The sequence below is a fragment of the Bos taurus genome, chromosome 23 (genome assembly GCF_002263795.3).
Source record: "Bos taurus isolate L1 Dominette 01449 registration number 42190680 breed Hereford chromosome 23, ARS-UCD2.0, whole genome shotgun sequence".
NCBI lineage: Eukaryota > Metazoa > Chordata > Mammalia > Artiodactyla > Bovidae > Bos > Bos taurus.
Window position 1 is genome coordinate 12,009,852 of NC_037350.1, and position 21,220 is coordinate 12,031,071.

Consider the following 21,220-nt stretch of genomic DNA (forward strand, 5'->3'; position numbering starts at 1 on the left):
CCTGATCTCATCTCTTCTCTTCTCTCTTCTTCTCCTTTCTTTTCAAGGATGTTTATGCTTTTGGGTCATCTTCGGTGTGATGAACAGTGATGTGAACTAGATAGCATAGTATTGTTCATTGTTTCCTTTTTTCCACAAAAACCTTTTCTGACTCACTTCTCTCAGGCATGCTGCTCGTGATATTATTTTTTGTTCTTACAAAGACAAGAGTAGAAACTCCTTTTCACCTGGGTGTTAAGATTGATGTGCTCAGCACTTTCCACTTCAGTGTTCAGATGCCAGTTAAAGGGAAATGTTTGATTGTCCTTACATTACCAAGAGGTTTATGTGAGATCTTTCAGATTGGTCCAGAAGCTAAAGGGTTGTAGTGTTAAATCAGAGGCAGCCCTATAAATCTTAGAAATACCTATGGTTGTGCACTTTATCTCCTAGTAGAGTCAGTATTCATGGGAACAGTTCAGCCTGTGCATTTAATCCCAGAGAGCTGAGCCAGTGACTACAAACTGTATTGGTCAATGTCACACACTGTAGGTAACTCTTCTTGGAAGGTCTTCTCAAAGCTTTAAAGGAGGGAAGGTAGCTTTTGAGTGTGAGTTCAACTGTGTAGTTCAGTTCTTTTTGCATTCTTTCTTTCTTTTTTTGGTCCTTCAGGTATAGCTTTTCCCCTCCGGTCTGCAGTATCAGCATTTGAGATGGAAAATTAGAAATTTGACCTACTTATGTAATATGCAAGTTCCCATCAGGAGAATATTAGGGAAGATATAAACCTTTCATTTTTTATTAGCATTTAATGTAACCATTGAAGAAAGATCAAAACAGTAAATCTGTCATGGCAAGGGAAAAAGTATAAAAAAATGTTTTACCTTGTGCATGCATCATCTCGAGTCCTGAAGGAATTCATTTGACTCCTGGGGTGGGGGACAAAACGAATACCAAATATTTGGCAAGATTGCAAAAATTTCTCTAATCTGAAAGGTACCATCTTGCTATGTTTTATCATAGGAAAAAAGCCACAGGTTATTATGGCATCCATGTGACTGTTTACTGACAGTGGTTTTGGCCATTGAGTGGATAACTGGAAAGGGAAATGTCTGCTCAATGCTTTTTCTTCTGGGGATTTTTTGGGGGAGTTGGGGGTAAAATTTCGCTTGATTTGTTGCACATATTAAAGAACAGAATTCAGGTAGCAAGGCTCATTATAATGAGATGTTTGGATACTCAGTATGTAAATAAACTCAGGTGAGTTTAAAAGCACCTCACACAATGTATAGAGTTCAGAAAAGTTTAAGGGAAGCTTACTGGTTTTCACTTGTACCCTGAATGAGAGTTAGGCTCCATTGCTGCCAGTTGCTGTGTTTGTGTTACAGACCAGCTGGACAAGTGTGTTTAAGTTTGCTGAACTTGAAATCAGAGGCTTGTTTCAGAGGCCTTGTTTAGGTTTTACTTGCAAGAAGCACTGGCTCCCCCTCTGAGAAAAGGCTGATTTAAGTGAATATCAAGCCAGGGTGCCAATCTTGTCAAGAGGAATTTTTGCACTTGAAGGATAAAAATGCACTCCAGTATAAAGAGAAAAAGGAAATGTGATGAGGTTTATTGCTATTTTGTGTGTGTGTGTGTCTGTCCTAGGCTTTGGTGTGAGCTGCTTGTGGTCCACATGCTTTGTGTGAATTCAGGTTGCTTGGATCCATGAATGCAGTTACAGCTGTTTTTTGTTTTTGTTTTTTTTTTGCCATTATGGTCATTTATTTTATCACAGCTTGCACTCTTACCAAGGAGAAAAGCCCTAAACTTCCATTAATTAGCTGTTCTATTGCTCCACTGGGGCAAAATGCCTGAGCCAACACTATTTATAAAGGATACCAAGGGAATTTAAATTTAACACCCCTCTCCTCCTCTGAAACTGGACTTTCAGCCGAGTAGATTCTGCTCCATAGCACGTGTGTGCCTGCTAGAGGACAGTGTGTTGGGAACGCAGCTTTCCTGAAGCATCTTCCCAGGAGCGGGCAAGAACCACCGCAAAGCTGCACTATAAATCATCTGAGCCTCGCACTGATGCTGCCCATTAAGGAGACTTTTTTTTTTTTTTTTTTTGCCCTCCTCAGTTCCTGCCTGTGCTAATAGAACAGCGCATCAAGCAAGGCTGTAAATAAAAGTTATTACCTAATAGGTGGGTGCCGAAGTGGAACGGACAGAGCTGAGGCATGGAGCCCTTATTACTGCTCATCAGCAATTATAAACAGGAGAAAGTGTCTGGGACTTGCGCTGATGCAGCGAGGGCTAATAGAGGCTGAGAATGACACCAGGCCCTGATAGGATGATGTATGCTGATGGGTTTTTACTGCCTCATCGTGCTGCTTGCTTCCCAGACAAGTTGTGTTATCCGTTTTCCTGCTTGCTCATCTATCTGAAGAGGCAGTCCCATTGCCTCTGCTGCCAGCAGGTGGGCTGGCACTTATTCCTCATACCTGTGTCTGCTTCTGAGACACCCCCATCGCGAGGAGTTTCAGAAATATTTCATAATCATGGCCGATTAAAGCCGTGATCTTACTGTATTGCCTGCTGTCGTGGTTATAGATCACACCTTCCGAAGTGGTTGCTTACATGGGATATAGGACAAGCAGAGACCCTGTAGTCAGCCAGCCAGTCTAATACTTTATTAAAGGACTGCTGTGACAGTCCTGTAGTAGATGCTGTAGAAACATGCAAAAGAAGTGATAAGCATTCATCTTGCCCCTGGGAGCTTATACCATAAAGAGACAGAATAAGTACAGAAACATAAATAGAACTTATTCCAGCTTTAGAGAGCAAGAAATGTAACTAATGTTTATTTTTAAAAGTGAGGACAGGGAGGATAAATTATGCTAATCATTAAGAACAAATATAATACAAATGTGTTTTTTTATACTTAGAATTTAGTGCCTTAGAGTCAACACGAGTGATTAAAGGGCTACTGGAATGTGGAGAGAAAGTCTAGCAATGGGAACTGTGTTTTCTGGTGAACAGAAAACTGCAAATACGACCTGGCAATGCTTTTGAGTAGCGGATAAGCACTTAATACTTGGGATAATTGAGATATAACTGTGTTCAGCTTGGATCACTCAACTTCACTCGACCACAGGGATTAGACCTTTGAGATAGAAAAAATCTTCGCGGAGCACAGAGGAACGCTCTGAGAAGGCTGTGCCCGTTTGCGCCAAGACTTATGAGCATCTGGAGCCCAGGTACTTGTCACTTGTGCCTCTAAGTGGATATGCCTCTTTATGCAGCACCTTCAGAACTGACCTATCAGGAGGCTTCCTGCGGTTAGAGAAATTGTGGTTTTTCTATGGAGTTCTCTGATGCCTTAAGTTATTTTAAAGAAGCCTGATATGTGATCATCTCAGTGTTACAGAGTCTCCTTCAGTATGCAAAATGTCTGAGTTGTGTGGATAAGTTTTTTTTTTTCTTTTGCAAATTAATATTTGACTTAACCAAAGAACCATTCATTCAGAGTGCTGTGTGTATGGGTAGTGGCCAGCAGAATGGAGGAATAAAGATAACGCTGAGAAAAATGTTTTAAAATAACAAAAACAGGATGCAGTGGTTGATTAGAGTTGGCTGAAGAAAGCATGCAAAGTTATATACTCAGGGAACTGAAGAAAGAACAATGTCACCGATGGTAGGGAGAGAAAAACTGGTTGTAACTATTTTCAGTTCTTGATAAGTTAAAATATAGGTTATTGTAGATAGTCCTTGTAGGAAGTTATTAAATATAGACCTAGTGTGGAACTCATCGATCTTGAGGCAGTGATGAAAGGTGTGCAAGTGGGTGAGGCAAGGTGTCCAGAAGAACAGGGAGGGGCCGAGGGTTGTACTTAGGGAGCTGGGAAAGAGAAGAGGAGCCAGGCAGTTAGGAAAGCTAAAGAAGGGAGAAAACTTGATGCAGCATCATGAAAGATGCCCAAGAAGAGGGGCCAGGGTGTATGAGGACCAAGAAAAGCTGTTGCCTGTGGCTAGCAGATCATTGGAAAACCTAAAAGAAGTTAGTGTCTTATGGTAGGAAACCAGAGCCTGGTGGGGAGGTCATTAAAGAGACTTTTGATAACACGGAAATAAAAGCAGCAGACAAGTCATTCAGTTAAGGAGTTAGTTGAGCCATTAAAATAGTTGAACCAATAAAATAATGGTGGTTGGTGGGAGACATGGGATTGAGCATTTCTTGGTGCAGAGGCGGTTAAGATAGGGAAACAGTTTGCTCTTGTTAAGATACAAAAGAAAAGTATATGAGGAAGAGAAAGAAATGAAAAATATTAGAGGAGGGGTAGCTCAGACAGTAAAGAACCTGCCCGCGATGTGTGAGACCCAGGTTTGATCCCTGGGTTGGGAAGGTAATGGCACTCCACTCTGGTACTCTTGCCTGGAAAATCCCAGGGACGGAGGAGCCTGGTAGGCTGCAGTCCGTGTGGTCGCTAAGAGTAGGACACGACTGAGGGACTTCACTTTCACTTTTCACTTTCATGCGTTGGAGAAGGAAATGGCAACCCACTCCAGTGTTCTTGCTTGGAGAATCCCAGGGATGGGGGAGCCTGGTGGGCTGCCGTCTGTGGGGTTGCACAGAGTCAGACATGACTGAAGTGACTTAGCAGCAGCAGCCAGTATATTTGCCTGGAGAATCCCATGGACAGAGGAGCCTGGTGGGCTGCAGTTCATGGGGTCGCAAAGAGTCGGACATGACTGAGGACTTTCACTTTCAAGAAAAGAAACACAAGCGGGATTCTTTAGAGGCAGAAACCCAGAAGCATTAGTTCCCTCCTAGAGATAAGAAAAGAGATCTAGATAAATAAGTTTTCTCTTTTAATATATAGACAGCTGAGACAAAATGAACTAGGGAGTTCATCCTTGAAGGTCATCATTTTCTGAATAAATAATACAGCTATCAGGAGCAGCAAAGAACTGTGGACTGAGGGGGAGAATAATATTTCCAAGTAGTAGCTAATCCAAACTGTCCTTAAATAGTTTAAATTTATAGTGGGCTTTCCTGGTGGCTCAGCAATAAAGAATCCACATGCCAGTGCAGGAGACATCAGAGACAAGGGTTCAATACCTGGTTCTGGAAGATCCTCTGGAGGAGGAAATGGCAACTCACTCTAGTATTCTTGCCTGGGAAATCTCATGGACAGAGGAGCCTGGCAGGCTACAGTCCATGGGGTCACAAAGAGACGGACATGATTTAGTGACTGCACTACCACCACCACCAAAATGAGACTGTCTCTGGCTGTTATAATTAACCCAGAAGAAAAGAGCAAAGAGAGCCTAAGTGGTTCTCATTTCTTTTTTTTTAATTATGTTTTCATTTTTACAAAAGTAACACATGGTAGCACATCATAACCCAGAATAATTTATAAGAGAAAGATAATCTAGGGACAGAGCAGCATCTCTCTCTCGACAGTTTCTATTTTAGTGCTTTCAGTCTTTTTTTTTTTTTTTTATTAACTGTAGAAGAAAGAAAAAAATGTTTATATCCCTACTTTCTGAGGTGTCAGGTAGTATGAAACACAAAGATTTAGCTCAACGATTCTTCCTCCCAGCATTTGGGGTTTGTATTACTTGTTTTCATCCTTTTCTTTCTTGATCCATTAGTTTTTAGCATCATCTCTTAATGAGGAGATTAGTACCTCTGACTAGAGGTACTTCCTTATCATGCCTCCTGTCAGCTACACATGGACTCTTATATTGTCACAGCTTTAACTGTTTACTTTCAGCCTGTAACCACAGCAGGTCTTCATGTTATGTCCACGGCGTGTTCCTAAAAATTGAAAGCCAGTAAGCGACATTTCCATTACTACGGCTCTGCAAATGCTGTTCCCTGCCAGGAGGCCAAGTTATGTGCTAGGAATAGATTTGTGTTTTCTGTGAGTCTAATGTCACAGTGCCTGGACCTTTAAGGAGACTGATCTTACATCAGAGCCAAACCAGGCGGTGCTGGTGGTGGTTGTGTTCCCTCAGTTGCTCAAAAGTCATGCTACATTTTAGTTTGCTTTATATCTGGATTGTAATTTTTTGGATACGGTTGTTCTTCTTGGTGTTTATACTTTCCTTTCTCTTTTTCCAACCTGTATTTACACCTTTCACCTGAGACCTCCCTCCTGGAGTCCACTATCTTTCTACCTCAACTAGACTAGCTGTTCTTTAAGCCTCGGTTTCCCTTTACTCTTCTCTCTTTTCTTCCCTTTATTTTGGAATACAGCCCCCCAAGTAAGTTCCTAAGAGAGTGTTGAAATTCTTGCATATCTCAAAAGGTCTCTTTTTGCTTCCATCTTGATGGGAAGTTTGACTAGGTGTAGAATTCTTGGATGAGAATTATTGCTCCCTTGACTTCTAACATTTCATGTTACTGCTGAGAAGTCAGATGACACTGATACTAAGTAGTATATGTAGGATTTTTCCACCTCTGGAACTCTTTAGGATCATCTTTTCATCCTTGGTGTTCTAGAATTTATAGTAAGTACCTAGTGGTCATCCTTTTCCTTCCCCCGTTGAAGATGCTGGATACCTGCTAGGCCCTAAGATCTAAAGACTGACGTTGTCCTTCCTGGAGCTGTCTGATATTCACCTTGATAGCAGTTTTCCTGTCTGTCTTAGTCGTTTACTTCATGCTTCAGGTTCTCCTCATTTGCCTGACGAAGCCTATTTTTTTGTTAGCTTTTAAGATACAAGGCCTAGATGAGTGGGAAGGGTTTCTACCATGCCTGTTTCTTGAATGGGCATTTTTACTGGGGCTCTGTGGAATGGAGTGGGGATGAGGTGTTAATAGGCAGGATTTGTTGTGAGGAAACTGAGAGACTCATAGAGGAGGAGGACTGGATTGTGAGGAACCATGGAAAACAGGTTTGTCTGGACAGGCTGTTCAGTTCTCTAGATTAGAGCTGTCCAGATTGTTGCCAGGTGATCTGGCCTGCTCCCAGAGTCAGTACAGTTGTGTTACAAGTACACTTTCAGTGCATCCCCTGCTTTCCACCCTACTTCTCATTTTGCTTCTCTTAAGACTTCCTTTGCATGCAGTGGCTACCACCTCTGCAGTGACGAGGTTTCAGCCTTAAACTACTCCCACCCCATAGATGTCTAGAAGTCTGTTTAAAATCTCTTGCTGATTATGTTAAAACACACAGAGTTCTATTTATGACAGTGGGTTCATTCTTGTTATCTTTGTGTTTTTATTTCAGTTGGATCTGGGGGGAGGGATCAGAGGAAAATGTGTTTAATCCTCTTAAACTAAAATTACCTGGGACAAGCTAAGGATTATGCTTTCTGATTTAACTACTGGTGGAAGAACGGAAGCAAAGGGTAGTCTCAGTAGAATATTGTGGTTCTTTGGAAATCAAGGGGATAGGATTGTACCCAAGGTAAAGCCCCTAATCCTGAAAAGAAGGGAGGTACAGGTGTCGGAGGTTGATAAAGTAGGCAGGCTTCCTGGGTTCACATTCCAGTGCCCCCCTTTACCAACCATAGAACTGGAAGAATGACTGGGCCTCTCTGTGAGCCTTGATTTTCTTTCCTGTAAAATAACAGACCCAGCTGTGGAGTTGTTATGAGGGAAATGAAATAATCTGAAGTATGCAGTGCCTGGTAAATGCTTGATAGGTAAAAGAGATGTGGACAGAGGGACCTGATGGTCAGATGACAGAGTAAAGAGGAGTTGAGGCAGTGCAGAGGAAAGTGAGAAAGAACTCACATAACTCACAGCATCTGTTGGGCAAAGAGGTGGACTCAGAAACTGGAAGTGACAATCCGAGGCCAAGTCAGACTGGAGAGTGAAGACCTGGAAAGGGACAAGTGCAGGTCAGCGGAGTCAGGGGCAGTTAGCGGCCTTGTTTCAATAGGTTGGGGGCTGTGAATGACAGGGCGCCGAGAAAACCCTTTCTTAAGAAAATTGGGTATCAGAATGGGGAAATCCGACTTTTTGTTCTGTTTTGTTTCTAGGCTTTGTTTTAAAAGTAAAATTTTACTATATGTATTAGTGTAAAGTAATTCCTACAGAAATTTGACAAGTTTGCTTTCCACAAGAAACAATAAATACTCTTATTTTCTGAGCTCTTTTCTGAACTTTTAGAATTGAGAACTTCTTTCTGAGGCAAATCACCATTTAGGAGCCACAGAGGGTTGATACTTTTCTCATGGTTATAAAATCTTGATAAAAAGACTAGCTGTTGCATCCCAACCAACATGAGAGAACTTGAGCCAATAAATTTACTTCTTTATGATTAAAAATCAGACAGTTTAACCTTGGAAGCATTCTTGTCATGGGGGACTTCATATTGTGATTAGTTATCTGACTAGCCAAGTGCCTCTGTGGGCTCAGTTAACCAGCCTCCCACTACATGTGTATAATTATTTTTAGTGCATACACACACTCTGCTATAAAAGCTTGTTTGGCCTTATGCTCCCCGCCGTTCTGAATTCTCTGTTTCATTACCAGCATCCACCCACAGAGTTTCAGAAAGCCATTCCCAGATAGCAGAACCACAACTCAGAATTTTAAATAAACCACATCTCTATTAGCTCAGTGGACAGGGGAATTAGTTACAAGCTATGCATTTCCCACATCTAACTACCCTTTCAAAACTTATAAAAAATGTATACATATATAAGCAAGGAAACAGGGTCCTTTACTCACATTGTTGATTTTTCTGTTACTTCAGCAAGGGATAAAGGAAGAATACATGAGACAATCTTTAAGATTTTTATCTTGAAAAAAGGCCAAAATTTACCTGGGGGTGGGGGGTGGGGAATATGTTGGGCATTGTTTCTTTGTTTCTAGAGAAAGTTGAACAACTCTTCTCCAAAGATGATATTATGTCATAGCTTGAATTATGTGCTCAAATATGGAGGGTGACTTTTAAAAGAAAATTGGGCTGGGGGAGGGGGTTTGTGTAGTACTAATCTGAACGGGAGGTGTTAGCTGCAGCAGAACCTCTTTTCCAGCTTGGCATTAACTGATAGTTCCTGTAACACCAGGGTTCAGATTTACTTTTTTTCTTTGGCATCCTGTTGGTAAATCCATTTCTAAAGGATTAAAATCACATCTTAAGGTCTTGGGTCATCATCCTTCCTGGAACAGCCACTGCAGTAATTGATGGCAATTAAAATTGGGTCCTTATTGGGGTTGGAGGAACTATAGACTAAAAGAATGACATGTACTAGTCTGTGACTAATCGTTAGAGTGTACTTAGAAATAAGTAAGTACAAGCCTGGAGAAGGGCGAGCTTTGACCTTACTGTTGATCACCTGCTACCACTGTTTGGTCGTGCGCTTTCCATCAGTCCTGAGCAGTATCAGCATTTCTGAGAGGGATTCAGTAGACACTCCAGTCAGTCATCTCCAGGTATGGCTACTCTGGGATATAGTTGTCATTGCTTTTGTTTTTTATAAACATAGATTCAGACTTACAGAAAATTTATAAGAAGACAGTTCTCAGGAACCTCCCTGCCTCACATCACCCAAATATTAACATTTTACCTCAGTGGCTTTGTTCTCTGTTCTCTTCTCTACTGTTCCTGTGTGTGTGTGTTACATCTACATCCATAACCATTTCGGTAGTTACCTTTGTTGTACTAAAACTTCAGTGAGTAATTCTTAAAATCAAGATACTGTCTTATATAGCCACAGTACAACTTTCAAAATTGGAAAGTTAACATTGATAAAATATATACTTTTTTTAGTATGATTGTTCATAGTGTGAACATTTTCTTGATAAGTAATAATTCTTTAAAAATGAGAAGTATTGAGCAAAGTTGGTTGAAGGGGAGGGGGTTAAAATGCTAGATACTTGTTCCTCTTGTATTTCAAATATGAACTAAAGATAATCTTCATAAAAATTCCATGTAGAGTTTCTTGTCTCTGATTTTCCAGCAGCTCATTTTACAAGTGGGGGTTCTCTTTCCTTCATAAGCTATTCTCTTAAGGCAGCTTTCTCCAGCCTCCTGCAGTGTTGGTAGTACCTATATCAGCCTGATACAACCCTGAGTGATGAATGCTGAGTTTGCTCAGTCGGCGGTGGGAGTGGCCGGGGCATGGCTTTCTCTGGGCACGCTTTATCATCATGTCAGGTTCTAACTTTAGGTTCATTTAGCCTCACGTTGGAAAGAGTTAAAATGAGGCACAGATGTGTTTATTTATAAGTTTAAGGATTTACCCCGGGAGTAATGAGTCAAAAGACTAAATCTTGGGTGGAAGAAACTAAGTGATAGGTAGAGAGAGGAACTGAATTAAGTTGATGCTAAATTAGAAACAAAAATAGTTTAAAAACAAATCAGCTATTTAATTTTAGCATCTACTTAGTTATGCATTCAAGCTGTTTTTTTTTTTAAATAGCAAAATATAAGCGCTCAAACATTTTCCCTGCACATTGAACCTGGAGCAGCGAGCCCACAGGGTGACAGCCTCTCAGTGCCGAGGTTACTGTCGTTAGGAATTTGACCTCTGTTAATAGATTTTTTTTCCCCACTATTAATTATTGTTTTGTTAGTACCAGTGGAGTACTAAATTCAGCCAATTCTACATCTGCCCCTAGTGGCTTGCATTATAAGTCAGGGCAGGGAAAACAGTTGTAAGCGTTAGAGGGTACGGATGATTTGCATGGGAATATTTGACTTTTTGTCTGTATGTTTTTAACAAAAAGCTGGAAAAATTGAATTAATACCTCATTCTTCTTTACCCATGTCCTTACCCTACCCTGAAGTGTTTTTCTGTAAAGAACATCTATTTTTCAGTGTTCCTGGCAGAAGACCTGGGGTCAAGTCACATTAACCCTCGGGCAAGTCATCAGCTTTGGAGACCAAGATAAGAGGGTGCAACATTATTTGAAGATGTCTAGCCTGTCCCTTCCCACATGGCTTCTTCAAATATAAGGCATCAATAGGGACACTAAAGAACAGGGAATAAATCTACTTATTCTGTAGTTACATGAAACAAATTTTTCATATTATGCCTTATAAAATTACACAACTGTTTTGAGCAGCTGGGCAGTATGTGTGACTATAGTCACTTCTCCCTACTGGTGACTTATATTTGAAGAATGAATATTCTAAGAAACTAAATGAAAATAATATTACCTGCCTTAGACCCAGACATATGAAAATAAAAACCTGGGTATGTAGATACTTTATGGATTCTCTCAAATTTCCTTTTCCTTGGATAAATGAAAATAAACAGTGGCTGATCTTAGTTTTCTGGAAATATTGGAAAAGATAGTAGAACAGAAGTTCAAGACTTAGTCTGAGCCCTGAAAAAGTCTTAGAAACCTTGTGGTCACAGAACAGGAAGGCGTGAGGCCTATGAGAAGTACATATTTCTCTTGGGTTTCTTAATTCTTGCTTTCTCTCTCTGTCTTACCTTAATAAAGCTGAAATAGCTGAAGCTGAACCTCCAGTACTTTGGCCACCTCATGTGAAGAGTTGACTCATTGGAAAAGACCCTGATGCTGGGAGGGATTGGGGGCAGGAGGAGAAGGGGACCGCAGAGGATGAGATGGCTGGATGGCATCACCGACTCGATGGACATGAGTTTGAGTAAACTCCGGAAGTTGGTGATGAACAGGGAGGCCTGGGGTGCTGCAATTCATGGGGTCACAAAGAGTCGGACGCAACTGAACTGAACTGAATCCTGTACTCTGCTGATGCTATAAATGTAATATTTTAAAAAATCAATGCATTGTAATGTTGTTGAACTCTAAAATACCCAAGCAGGTTATAAAAAGGAAAGATTATCTATTGAGGGTAATTTGTCAGTTACAATGAGTAACTGAAAAATCTATGGGGAAAAGTAATATGGTTTAGTTGAGCAGGCCGGACAGGTCTTGCTGATGGAGAAACTAAAACAAGGAACGTTGTTACCAGGCCAGTAACAGCTGCAGAGGGTGACTATTGCTACTGAGATGTTCACGAGCCCCACCCCCCTCCCCCCATGAAACCAGCTGGAGTCAGAGAGAGGGGGAGCTATACTGATACAACAGCTTTATCTCCCTGAAAACATATCAATCAGGTGTTCTCCATGTACTTTTGCTCCTCAAACTGTGAAAGGGTCTACTGATTGAGAGGGTTTTTGGTAAAGAGAAGAGGTAGTAGTTAGATGAGCAACAGGTTTTGTACAAATGGTATTTTGAAAAGCAGGGCTAACAGAAAATGTGAGAGTGATAAATGAGAGCTGCAGATCGTCCTTCTACATATATATAATACAGTTTGTAGGTTCAAGAGGTACCTTCTTGACCTTTCCCTCTTCTGCTTCTTAATCACCCCCCTCAACAGAATTTATCATGTCCACATTTTATGTCCGTAGTCTGTTTTTACATTAATGTACTGTAAGTTTACTTGTGTCTTTTCTGGAATGTGGCTTCCTTGAAGGGAGAGATCATTGCCCCAGTGCTAGGCATGTGATAATTAATAAAGTACTGTTGTCTGGGCTTTTGGAAGACCACATAAGTTAGATCAGATAAATGGAGAATGTTATTTTACTTAATGAGATTATGATTATTATTACAAGTGAACCTTCCTGGGCTTTTGCTTTGTTTTTTATTCTGGTGAAAGTTTTCCTTCAGTTTAGAGAGTTGAATGATCAGCAATGAAGAGATGTCTTAGGAACAGCTAGCAACAGTGTGGAGTTCATCAGGAGGGGCGGGGCAATCAAAAACCATCAGGAAGCTATCGGAAAGGAGATAATGGGAGAGGCGACTTGTGGCCTTCTGGGACCAACTTTAGTCATAGGCAGTGCCATCAGACTTTAAGAAATCACGGGCTAAGACACCGACAGCTAACTCATCTCCCAGCACTCACCTAAGTACACCATTCCTTGGTAAGGCACAGGTGAACTCTAGCCTGATGTCCTATATGGCAGGTGTGCAGTGGGGCAAGTTCAAGGAAGAACACCCCCTCCTCCGACAGCCAAGGTGCAGTGGGAACTGGGCTGACAACCCAGTGCCTGCCCTTCCTCACCTGCCCTGACTTGTGCCAGCCCTCCAGCCATGTGGGTTTGGCAGGGACTTGTCAGAAGTTTTAATTTCTGGTCTCAAATATGAAACAGAGGAAGTGTTCAGTTAAAAAAAAAAAAATCTCCTTCCTTACCAGTAAATGACGCCATTAAAATAGGGAGATAGATGAAATGGAGAAACAGTCAGTCAATCCAGGATGACGGTATGTTCCACGGGAAGACCAACCAGGACTGTCCAGAAGTCCAGGTCATTTGAATAAATGAACAGGCGACCAGTTTGAGGGGCATTCTGTTCTAGACTAAAAGAGACCTAGATCCAAATGTAACGCCTGCAACTTGATTGGACATGCCTTTGAAACAATGAAGATAAACATTGAAAACAGTGGAGGCAATTCAGATATGGACCAAATATTAGGGGACACGGGGGCATTATGCTTAATTTTCTTAGCTATGATATTTTGGTCATGTAAGGAAATGCCCTTATTAGTAAATGTGTATATGTGAGGTATTTTGATGTTTGCAGGTTATTTTCAGATAGTTGGGTATTGTGTGAGCATATGGAGGAGAGAGAGAAAGCAGTGTGACAGATTATTTGTTGAATCTGAATGGAGTGTATACAGGTGTTTATTGTACTATTCTTTGAATTTTTCTATATTTTTGAAAATGTTCAAAATAAAAAGGTGAAAGCTGACTACATGCTTCTTGGGGTTGAGTTGGAGGTCTGCTTTCAGTCTTGAGGCTGTGATGGAGGAGACCACCACCCTCACGATACGGAGCAAGTGTTATCTTGAGGGAATAACCTGGAGGAAGGGGGCTGGTGATGGAAGGAGAGGGATTCATGGTCCACAGTAGCACTGTCTGGCAGTTTGAGAACACTTTTAAAATGCTTGTGGTATAAGACATGGCATTGTAGGAGTATATCAAGCTAAATTCACCTTTGTATTGTATTTCAAATGAAAATGGAGGCATTCTCCACAAAATTATAATGACCTCTTCCAAAGAGTCGAACTTCTTTGTCTGTGTAACAGCTTTTTAACACATGTGATATTCCAAAATAGTTCTAGGACCATGAGGAAGATAAGAAAGGAGGGGGCAATTCCAGTTGGATAAAATGGAAACAGAATTTTAATGGGTAATGAGGGAATTTTCTCTCCTGAAGTCTTTCATGACACACAGAGTTAAGAAGCTGGGAGAGGAGGAAGCTAATCCCTGCACACACTGAAAGCCAGCATGAGAAGAAACAGAGAAAGTGCCTTTCAGACAGATTTTTATGAAGTGTCTTTTATCCATTTTTCCAGTGAGAATGTGGTGTTTTTCATGGACAGAGGTTTTAGCAGCTTAAGCCTTCTTTTAAATGGTCGAAGGAGAGATGGCAGTGATGTGTGAGGGTTCATTAATTATTGCTCTTACCGATGTTTGCACAGGCTGTTGGGATCATAAATGTCAGTCTGTCAAGAGACTGTGATAGGTTCTAAAAAAACTGATTGAGCGCCTCAAAAGCTGTCACAGAGCCTGAGATTAAACAGATTCATCTCTCTTTCTTAGAAGTAAGGGAAGGTGTGGGTGAAGCGAATAGAAGGCGCTTCCTTTTCTCTGTGGCCACTTCGCTGCACCCACTCTCCTCTCCTCAACTCTCAGTGCAGACGTCTGGTCAGGATCCCCCGCCCGCCCGGCCCTGCCCCGAGGTGTCAGAGGGACGTGGTCAAGGTTAGCTCTGTCGGTGTGTGCGGGCTGCCAGCTGCACAGCGACGGGAGATTCAGAGAGACTGGGATTCAACTCTTGACAGGCCTGACACAATTTATTTGGAAATCTTCAGGAGAGAACATGAGTAATAAAGACAAGAACAGTGACAGTAAGGAACAAATGTGAATTTCTGTCAGAGACGAAACAGAATTTTAAAAGAGGAGGTCTGTTTGTTGTTTCCAGTCAAGTTTTCCAGTTAAACTGTGTTCCTGAATTGAAAGTCTTTCCTCCGCTATTTTCTATTGGCTGGGAAAGTACAATTAGAAGACTTCTTCTCTTCAGAGGATTGTATGTTTTAAAAATCATGGTACTTGTTTCTCTGTCACAAAGCAACGATTACCTTTAGGAAAGTAAAATACTTTAAGATTTTCCTTTCTAATTTCATCACACCGTGATTCTTGATCGAACTTTGCTTTGACTAGAAGATCTGATGTGGTATCTTCCTCAGGCGATAAATGTAGACAGCAGAAGAGGGGGTCTGCTGAATGTCAAGAACTGTGAGCCTGGCGTGGGCGTGTGGGCAGCTTTCATGTGGGTACACACAGACTAGATTACGTTCTCGAGGAAAAGCGTACTGGGGAAAATGTGCTTTGTTGGCCCTTTATGAAGGCCCTTAATTAGAAGTCACTCCTAACTCCTGGGGTGGGAACAGTTTTTGGCCTGCCGCCACACTCCTCCTGCTGCTAATGAGCATGCTCCTTGCAAGGACGAGTTTCTTCTGACAGTTAGAGCTGCGTATGAGAGTTATTTCTGTTCGCCTTTCTCTCTGCATTTAACCCTTACTGCCCATGTTCAGATTATGCAAATGGACTGGTAGGTGTTTTCCATCATAGTTGAGGAGTTGAAAATGCTTCAGGGTAACAAGAGTGATGTTTCTGAGCAAGAAGTAAATAATCAAAGTTTAATTTATTCAGATACAGACAGTAGATGAGGGTTCCTTTAGTGTTGACCATAATTGGATCTTTTCTTTCTGATGGTCCTTTTTAAATTGTCATGAAATGTATAATTGAGTAGTTGAATTATTTAGTTCATTATTATGTAATTAGAATTCCTGTCCTGGACATCTGTTTCTCTTATTTGGGCATCTCCCCCCATGGCACAGGTTTCATTAAGTAATTAGCAGAGGAGATGTAAATTTCTTATGCAGACATGATGATGATCCTGTAGACCGCTATTTATTTCATCAGCTTCTAATTAAAACACTAAGTTGACTTGTGAGGAAATGCCAAGGAATGGTTTGCTTCTCCAGGAAGTTACATATAACACAGTCACCTTCCTGGATGGCAGCTTGTGGAGGGTGGTGAACAGTCCCTTGTGGTAGGGGGCATCAGAGGGCACAAGGATTCCACTCCACTTAATAGACCACTGACTGAGTGCAGGGTACGTTGGTATATTACAGAATGCTGAGGTTGTGACTCTTTTAATGTCTAGGAGTGATTCCTTGGTTCTGAAAAATGACACATTCTGGTGAACCTTTCATCTTAGTTTAGACTCGCTGAGGACCGCTTGTTGTGACTCAGGCTTGCACCGATGCAAGCGTTGCCTCTCAGAGGACTGACTAGCGCTGAGTGCTGTTCCCTTAGGAGGGCCAGTGCAGTGCCACCAGAGGCTGTTGGCAGCATTGAAGACCTGCCTGCCTACCTGTTATTTCAGGAACATCCCCTGCACCCTGCCTTCCAGAGCAAATAGCGGTGTGGCCCTCATGTGTAAAGTGGAGCAGGTAAAGGAGAAGTTCAGGACGGGGCCATGCAGACTTACTCCTTAGTTGTTTTTTTTTTTATTAAATGTTCACTGGTCAGACAAGATGGGGAATCAGAAAAAAAGAAATCAGGCTTGGACAGGCGTATCCTAATTTGGGGGTTTCATCGACTGGGTTGTTTGGTGATGATCAATGATGATTATGATTATATAAATACGAATTCTGTTTCTCAATCTTAGAAATCATATATTAAAAAACACTATCTTCACAGATTACTCTCTTATTTGCAAATTGTCAGCCATTGATCATATTGACATATTGAAAGTAAGTTGTTTTCTTGTAGCAGAGGCTTGCTTTAGAAATGGAAATGGGTGCTATATAGGTAGACATCACATTTGACAGTTTGGAACAGACTCACTTTGGAGACAGCTTTGAATGTGAACATTGCATTTCCAGACACAAGCTCAGTTGTATCAGATCGCAGTGCAAGTGAAAGAAGATCCGAGTGTCCCTTCCTTCTTAAAGATGTGCTGGCATCATGTCATGGCCCTCTGGATTTTAAGCAGCTTAATAATGCAAAGGCTGCAGCCACTTCCCCTTCTTGTGTGGACCCTAATCTCTCTCCTCACCACCCGCCCCCGCCCAGAATTGGGGGATAATTTCTTACATAGATGCTCCAAATGTAGGACCTTCTCTCATAAAAAACTCCATTTTTCTGTTTCGATTTTTACTCTAGAATTTTCTGTTTTTGTCACCCAATGGAAAAAAGTCTAAATAGGGTTATTAATACAAATAATGCCTTGGTTGGTTGGTTGGTTGGTTTTTAAAAAGGACCCCTGGAGAGCATTGTGGCCCCTGCCTGGTATATTTCTTTTGGCAGGCTGCTTTGTAATGATTTACATTTAGATAGTTGCTTGTTGCTTTTGTAGGGGAAGAGGAGGGGTCTGGTATGTCTGGCTGCCTCAGTGCTCACACCGGCTGGGTTTGGACAGCTTTGCTCAGCAGAGCTGGGAAATAGGCTGAACTTGGCTTTCAATTGTTTTCATCAAAGGCCTTGTTTAGTTGGTTTGTATTGGGGGAAAATGTCATGTAGGACTGCAAGAACTAAATGAAATGAGAAATGAAGTTTACAATTGCTGCGAATGGTGCGTGCCTTCTGAAAGTCAGTGTGCGGTGCAGTGGGATGGCAGCCGTGAGGAACCATTACAGTTGTCCCCATCGGGGCCAGTAAGTGCTAGGGCGACATGCAGCCTCCACTCCACACAGAGCAGGGCTGGGAGAGGGGTCCAGGTGGCCTTCACTGAAACACCGCCAGAATTCCCTGCAGATCCGGTGGGTAAGACTCCGAGTGTGCTTCCGCTGCAGGGGCCACGGATTCAGTCCCTGGTTGGGGAGCTAAGATCCTGCATGCTTCATGGTACGGCCAAAAGAAAAAAGAAGTGCAGCTGACAGCCTTCTGGTTCTCACTGGAGCCACAGTATATAGAAAATCAGGACTGCCTAAGGAGAAGATTCATTCATGAAAGAAATAATGAGTTTAGGCAAAGAGGGCGCATTAGTGAATAAAGCAGGTGAAACTTGCTGCCCTCCAGGAGCTTATGTTCTCCTGGAGGATAAAGTGAAAAGATAGTGCTGTGGAGGAACAAAAGGCAGGAAGAGCGGGCAGGAGTGGTCTGCATAAGGTTTTAAGGGAAGAAGACCTCATTGAAAATATTGCTTAAAAGACTTAAGAGGTGAGATCCCCTGTGGATCTGGGCAAAGAGTATTCCAGTCAAAGGGAACAGAAGGTGCAAAGGCTCTGGGGTAGGAGACAGTTGGCAGGCCAGCGTGGATGCAGCAGAGGGCAGGAGCAGCAGGGGACAGGGCCAGAGGAGGGCCCGCCGTGCCGGGCCTTCTGAGTGCTGAAGGAAGTATCAGAACTCCTCCAAGAAAGGGAGCTGTTAGGATTTTGATCAGGAGAGTGAAGTGATTCTAACTAGATTTTTAGCAGGGTTGCTTGGCTGCCTGATGGAGAATAGACTATAGGGACAAGGGGAGGGCAGGGAGACGGGTTAAGAAGCTACTCCGCTAGGCTGGCAGAGATGGCGATGGCCTGGAGCAATGTGGTGGTCGTGGTGGGGTGAGAATGTGTGGGATCTGGGTTTGTTTTGAAGGAGATCGTTTAGGAGACTCTCTTTCAGAGGCGATTCAGCACAGGTCACTATGGAGCCTTGGCGAGAGGTGCATTGTCAGTATTTCCGTGACAGTAATTCCAGGAGCGTAGAGCCCCACAAGAGCTGGCTCTTTTTTTGTTTTGAAGGCAAGGTATTTACAGCCTGCCTGTGACATAACTTCAAACTTCATTTCATTTTACTTTTTAAAGTTATACAAAACAGTTGTTGCACCCTACACCACCAGCCCCCACCACCTCTGCCATCTCCCACCCACTAATTTGACTCCAGCCCTGGGGTTGTAGTACCAGGCGCTGTCTCTGCCCACCCCATGAAGGAGGCCATGGAACAGCTTGCTTGAGAACAGGCAAGGACACTTCTTCCCTCTCAGTAAACGGGAATAGTCTTCAATATTAGAGCCTGATTTCTTGTGCATTTAGTTGTGCATAGGAATAGAAATGTATTTTTACTAGAAAAGATATGGATCTGCCATGAAAGACTGATTTTAGGTACAGAATTGTGCTAAGTATGGTGATACAAAGAAATAGTAGGCATAGTCCCTTCTCTGGTGAATTGTAGTTTACTTGAGGACAAAGATCCCAGAAGAGATAACCGGTACAAGCAGTGAACAGTGAGGACCCAAAGGAGGGGTACAGAGAGAGGGGTCCTGTTTCCAGCTTGAACGGTCTCCTCATCAGCATGGCTGTTATAAAAAATGACATAGAACTGATGTTTGCTGAGCCACCCCACCCTCCTCGCTCAGGCCTGGCTCATGAGAGGTCAGCTTTGAAGGTGCACGCTTGTGACAGTCAGAACTGGCTCTGGCTCACACAGGTCCGGCGCTTGGATAAGGGCAGTAGCCTGGTCTGCAGCGTGCCTGGCAGGAGATTAGTCCGCTCTGGCTCGCCAGGCCAGGCACTAACCCTGACGCCCAAATATGTTGTTTTGTGCAGATTCACAGTCTGAGAATGAGGCTTCACCAGTGAAACGGCCACGACTACTGGAGAACACTGAACGATCCGAGGAGGCCAGCCGGTCCAAACAGAAAAGTCGACGTCGGTGCTTCCAGTGCCAAACCAAGCTGGAGCTGGTGCAGCAGGAACTGGGATCGTGCCGCTGCGGTAAGCGTCCAGCGGGGGGTGTTAGCTTCTGAGAGGCTGAGCTCCTGGCTTCTCCCCCTGAGTACCTCCCTGCAGGCTGTAGGTTTGGAGCTCAGGAAATCGGGAGTAGAGGAGTATTATTTCTAAACACCCCGCGTTTCCTTCAGACATAACAAAACAGGCTAAAGCCTCCGCGGCCACTCTTACACATAGCTCATTAGCGTTGCGCTGTCACTGCCCTCGGCTCCTCCCCACTGCATATTCCCGTGGTTCCTTCTCATTGATGACTTATTTGGAAGTTAACCAAACCCAGTGAAACTCTGGGATATGTACCATAAAATTCATATATTAATTTTGAATGAGCTTCTTGCTATGTGTAATAAATGGACGATTTCTCCCCCATATCCCTTATAAATTAAAGTTTGACTAGAAAATTATTTTCCTTGAACCATAATTCATTGTCATTTAACCTCTTGAGATAGCATTAAAGTAACCTTTCCTTTGGTGTTATTCAGTGTAATACCAACTCTTAGAGTTGCTGCAAAGGGGTGTCCTTGTTAAAAACTTCATGCCTGCCCACAGTGGAGCAAAACTTAGAACGTTTCTTCTCCCTCTGACCACATGCATCACGAATTGTGTAGCTGTGTTTAGGCTGACTGCAGTGTTTCTGTATTGTGAAAGTATGGTTTGGGACAGAGTTCTCATCAGGCACGCTGGCTCTGGCCTCTAAGAACCCTGTATCCTTTCCAAAGCTCAGGAGTGAGCTTGTGCCTGGGTGGCCATAGATCTCCTGTAAGCACTGCTGCCGGTACTCAGGACTAGGTGGCTCTCCCGGCAGTCAGTCACTCAAAGCCCTTCATCTTGCAAAGAGATGGTCTTGGCTGCTCCTTGTCCCTCAATTACCTGCCCTGTTGGAATTGAGGAGGACAGGAGGGCATTCCAACATCTCATGGAGACAAAGTAGGAACTCCTTTCCTGTCATGACTAGAAATCTGTTGCATACTGTGGTGTGTGGTACTCGGCAATATCAGAAACGTGCTCAGCTGTAGAACGGGGACTGGCATGTGGAGTCTGGGCGTCACCAGAGAGGTGCGGCCCTTTGGCCTGACATTGATTTGTCCTATTCAGCGTTTGTGTGAGAGTGTGGGGAGAGAGGCAGGATGAGACGTCAGTGGAGGCCATGGGCAGAATTTTCAGGCCTCGCCTGTTTTCCCTCAATGTGGCGCAGGTGAGCCCAGAACCTTACTCTTAGGTTGTATCTTGATCAGCCATGCTGTAACGTAAAATTCTTGACGAGGTGCTGAAGGAATGCTGTGGTTAGCTGAGGAAACTCTGGGATCTGCTGGCTAACCAGCTTTGCCCACAGTGGTCTGTCTGACCTTTTGTTGTCTGCACATTCTTGCTCTGGTCTTATGTGGCCCTTCGCGGGCTTCAGCAGTTCAGTCTGTTACCAGTGTTGTAAGGCTCCCCTGACCGTTTGCCTGTTGCTTTTGTAACACAGGCCTTTGGGGATTCCTAAATTAGAATCATGGGATTTTCCTGTACCTTCATTCTTCTTTCCTTCTTGA

At 42.9% G+C, this 21,220-nt stretch overlaps 1 protein-coding gene across 2 annotated transcripts in view; it reads left to right on the top strand.

The window, feature by feature from the left end:
• ZFAND3 (zinc finger AN1-type containing 3) overlaps positions 1–21,220 on the top strand; it is a 328,021-nt gene that overhangs the window by 280,689 nt on the left and 26,112 nt on the right. For both annotated transcript variants that reach the window (XM_059880382.1, NM_001102145.1), the window contains one exon: positions 19,506–19,673. In XM_059880382.1, coding sequence (XP_059736365.1) covers positions 19,506–19,673 — 168 coding nt within the window. The remainder of the gene's footprint in view (positions 1–19,505; positions 19,674–21,220) is intronic.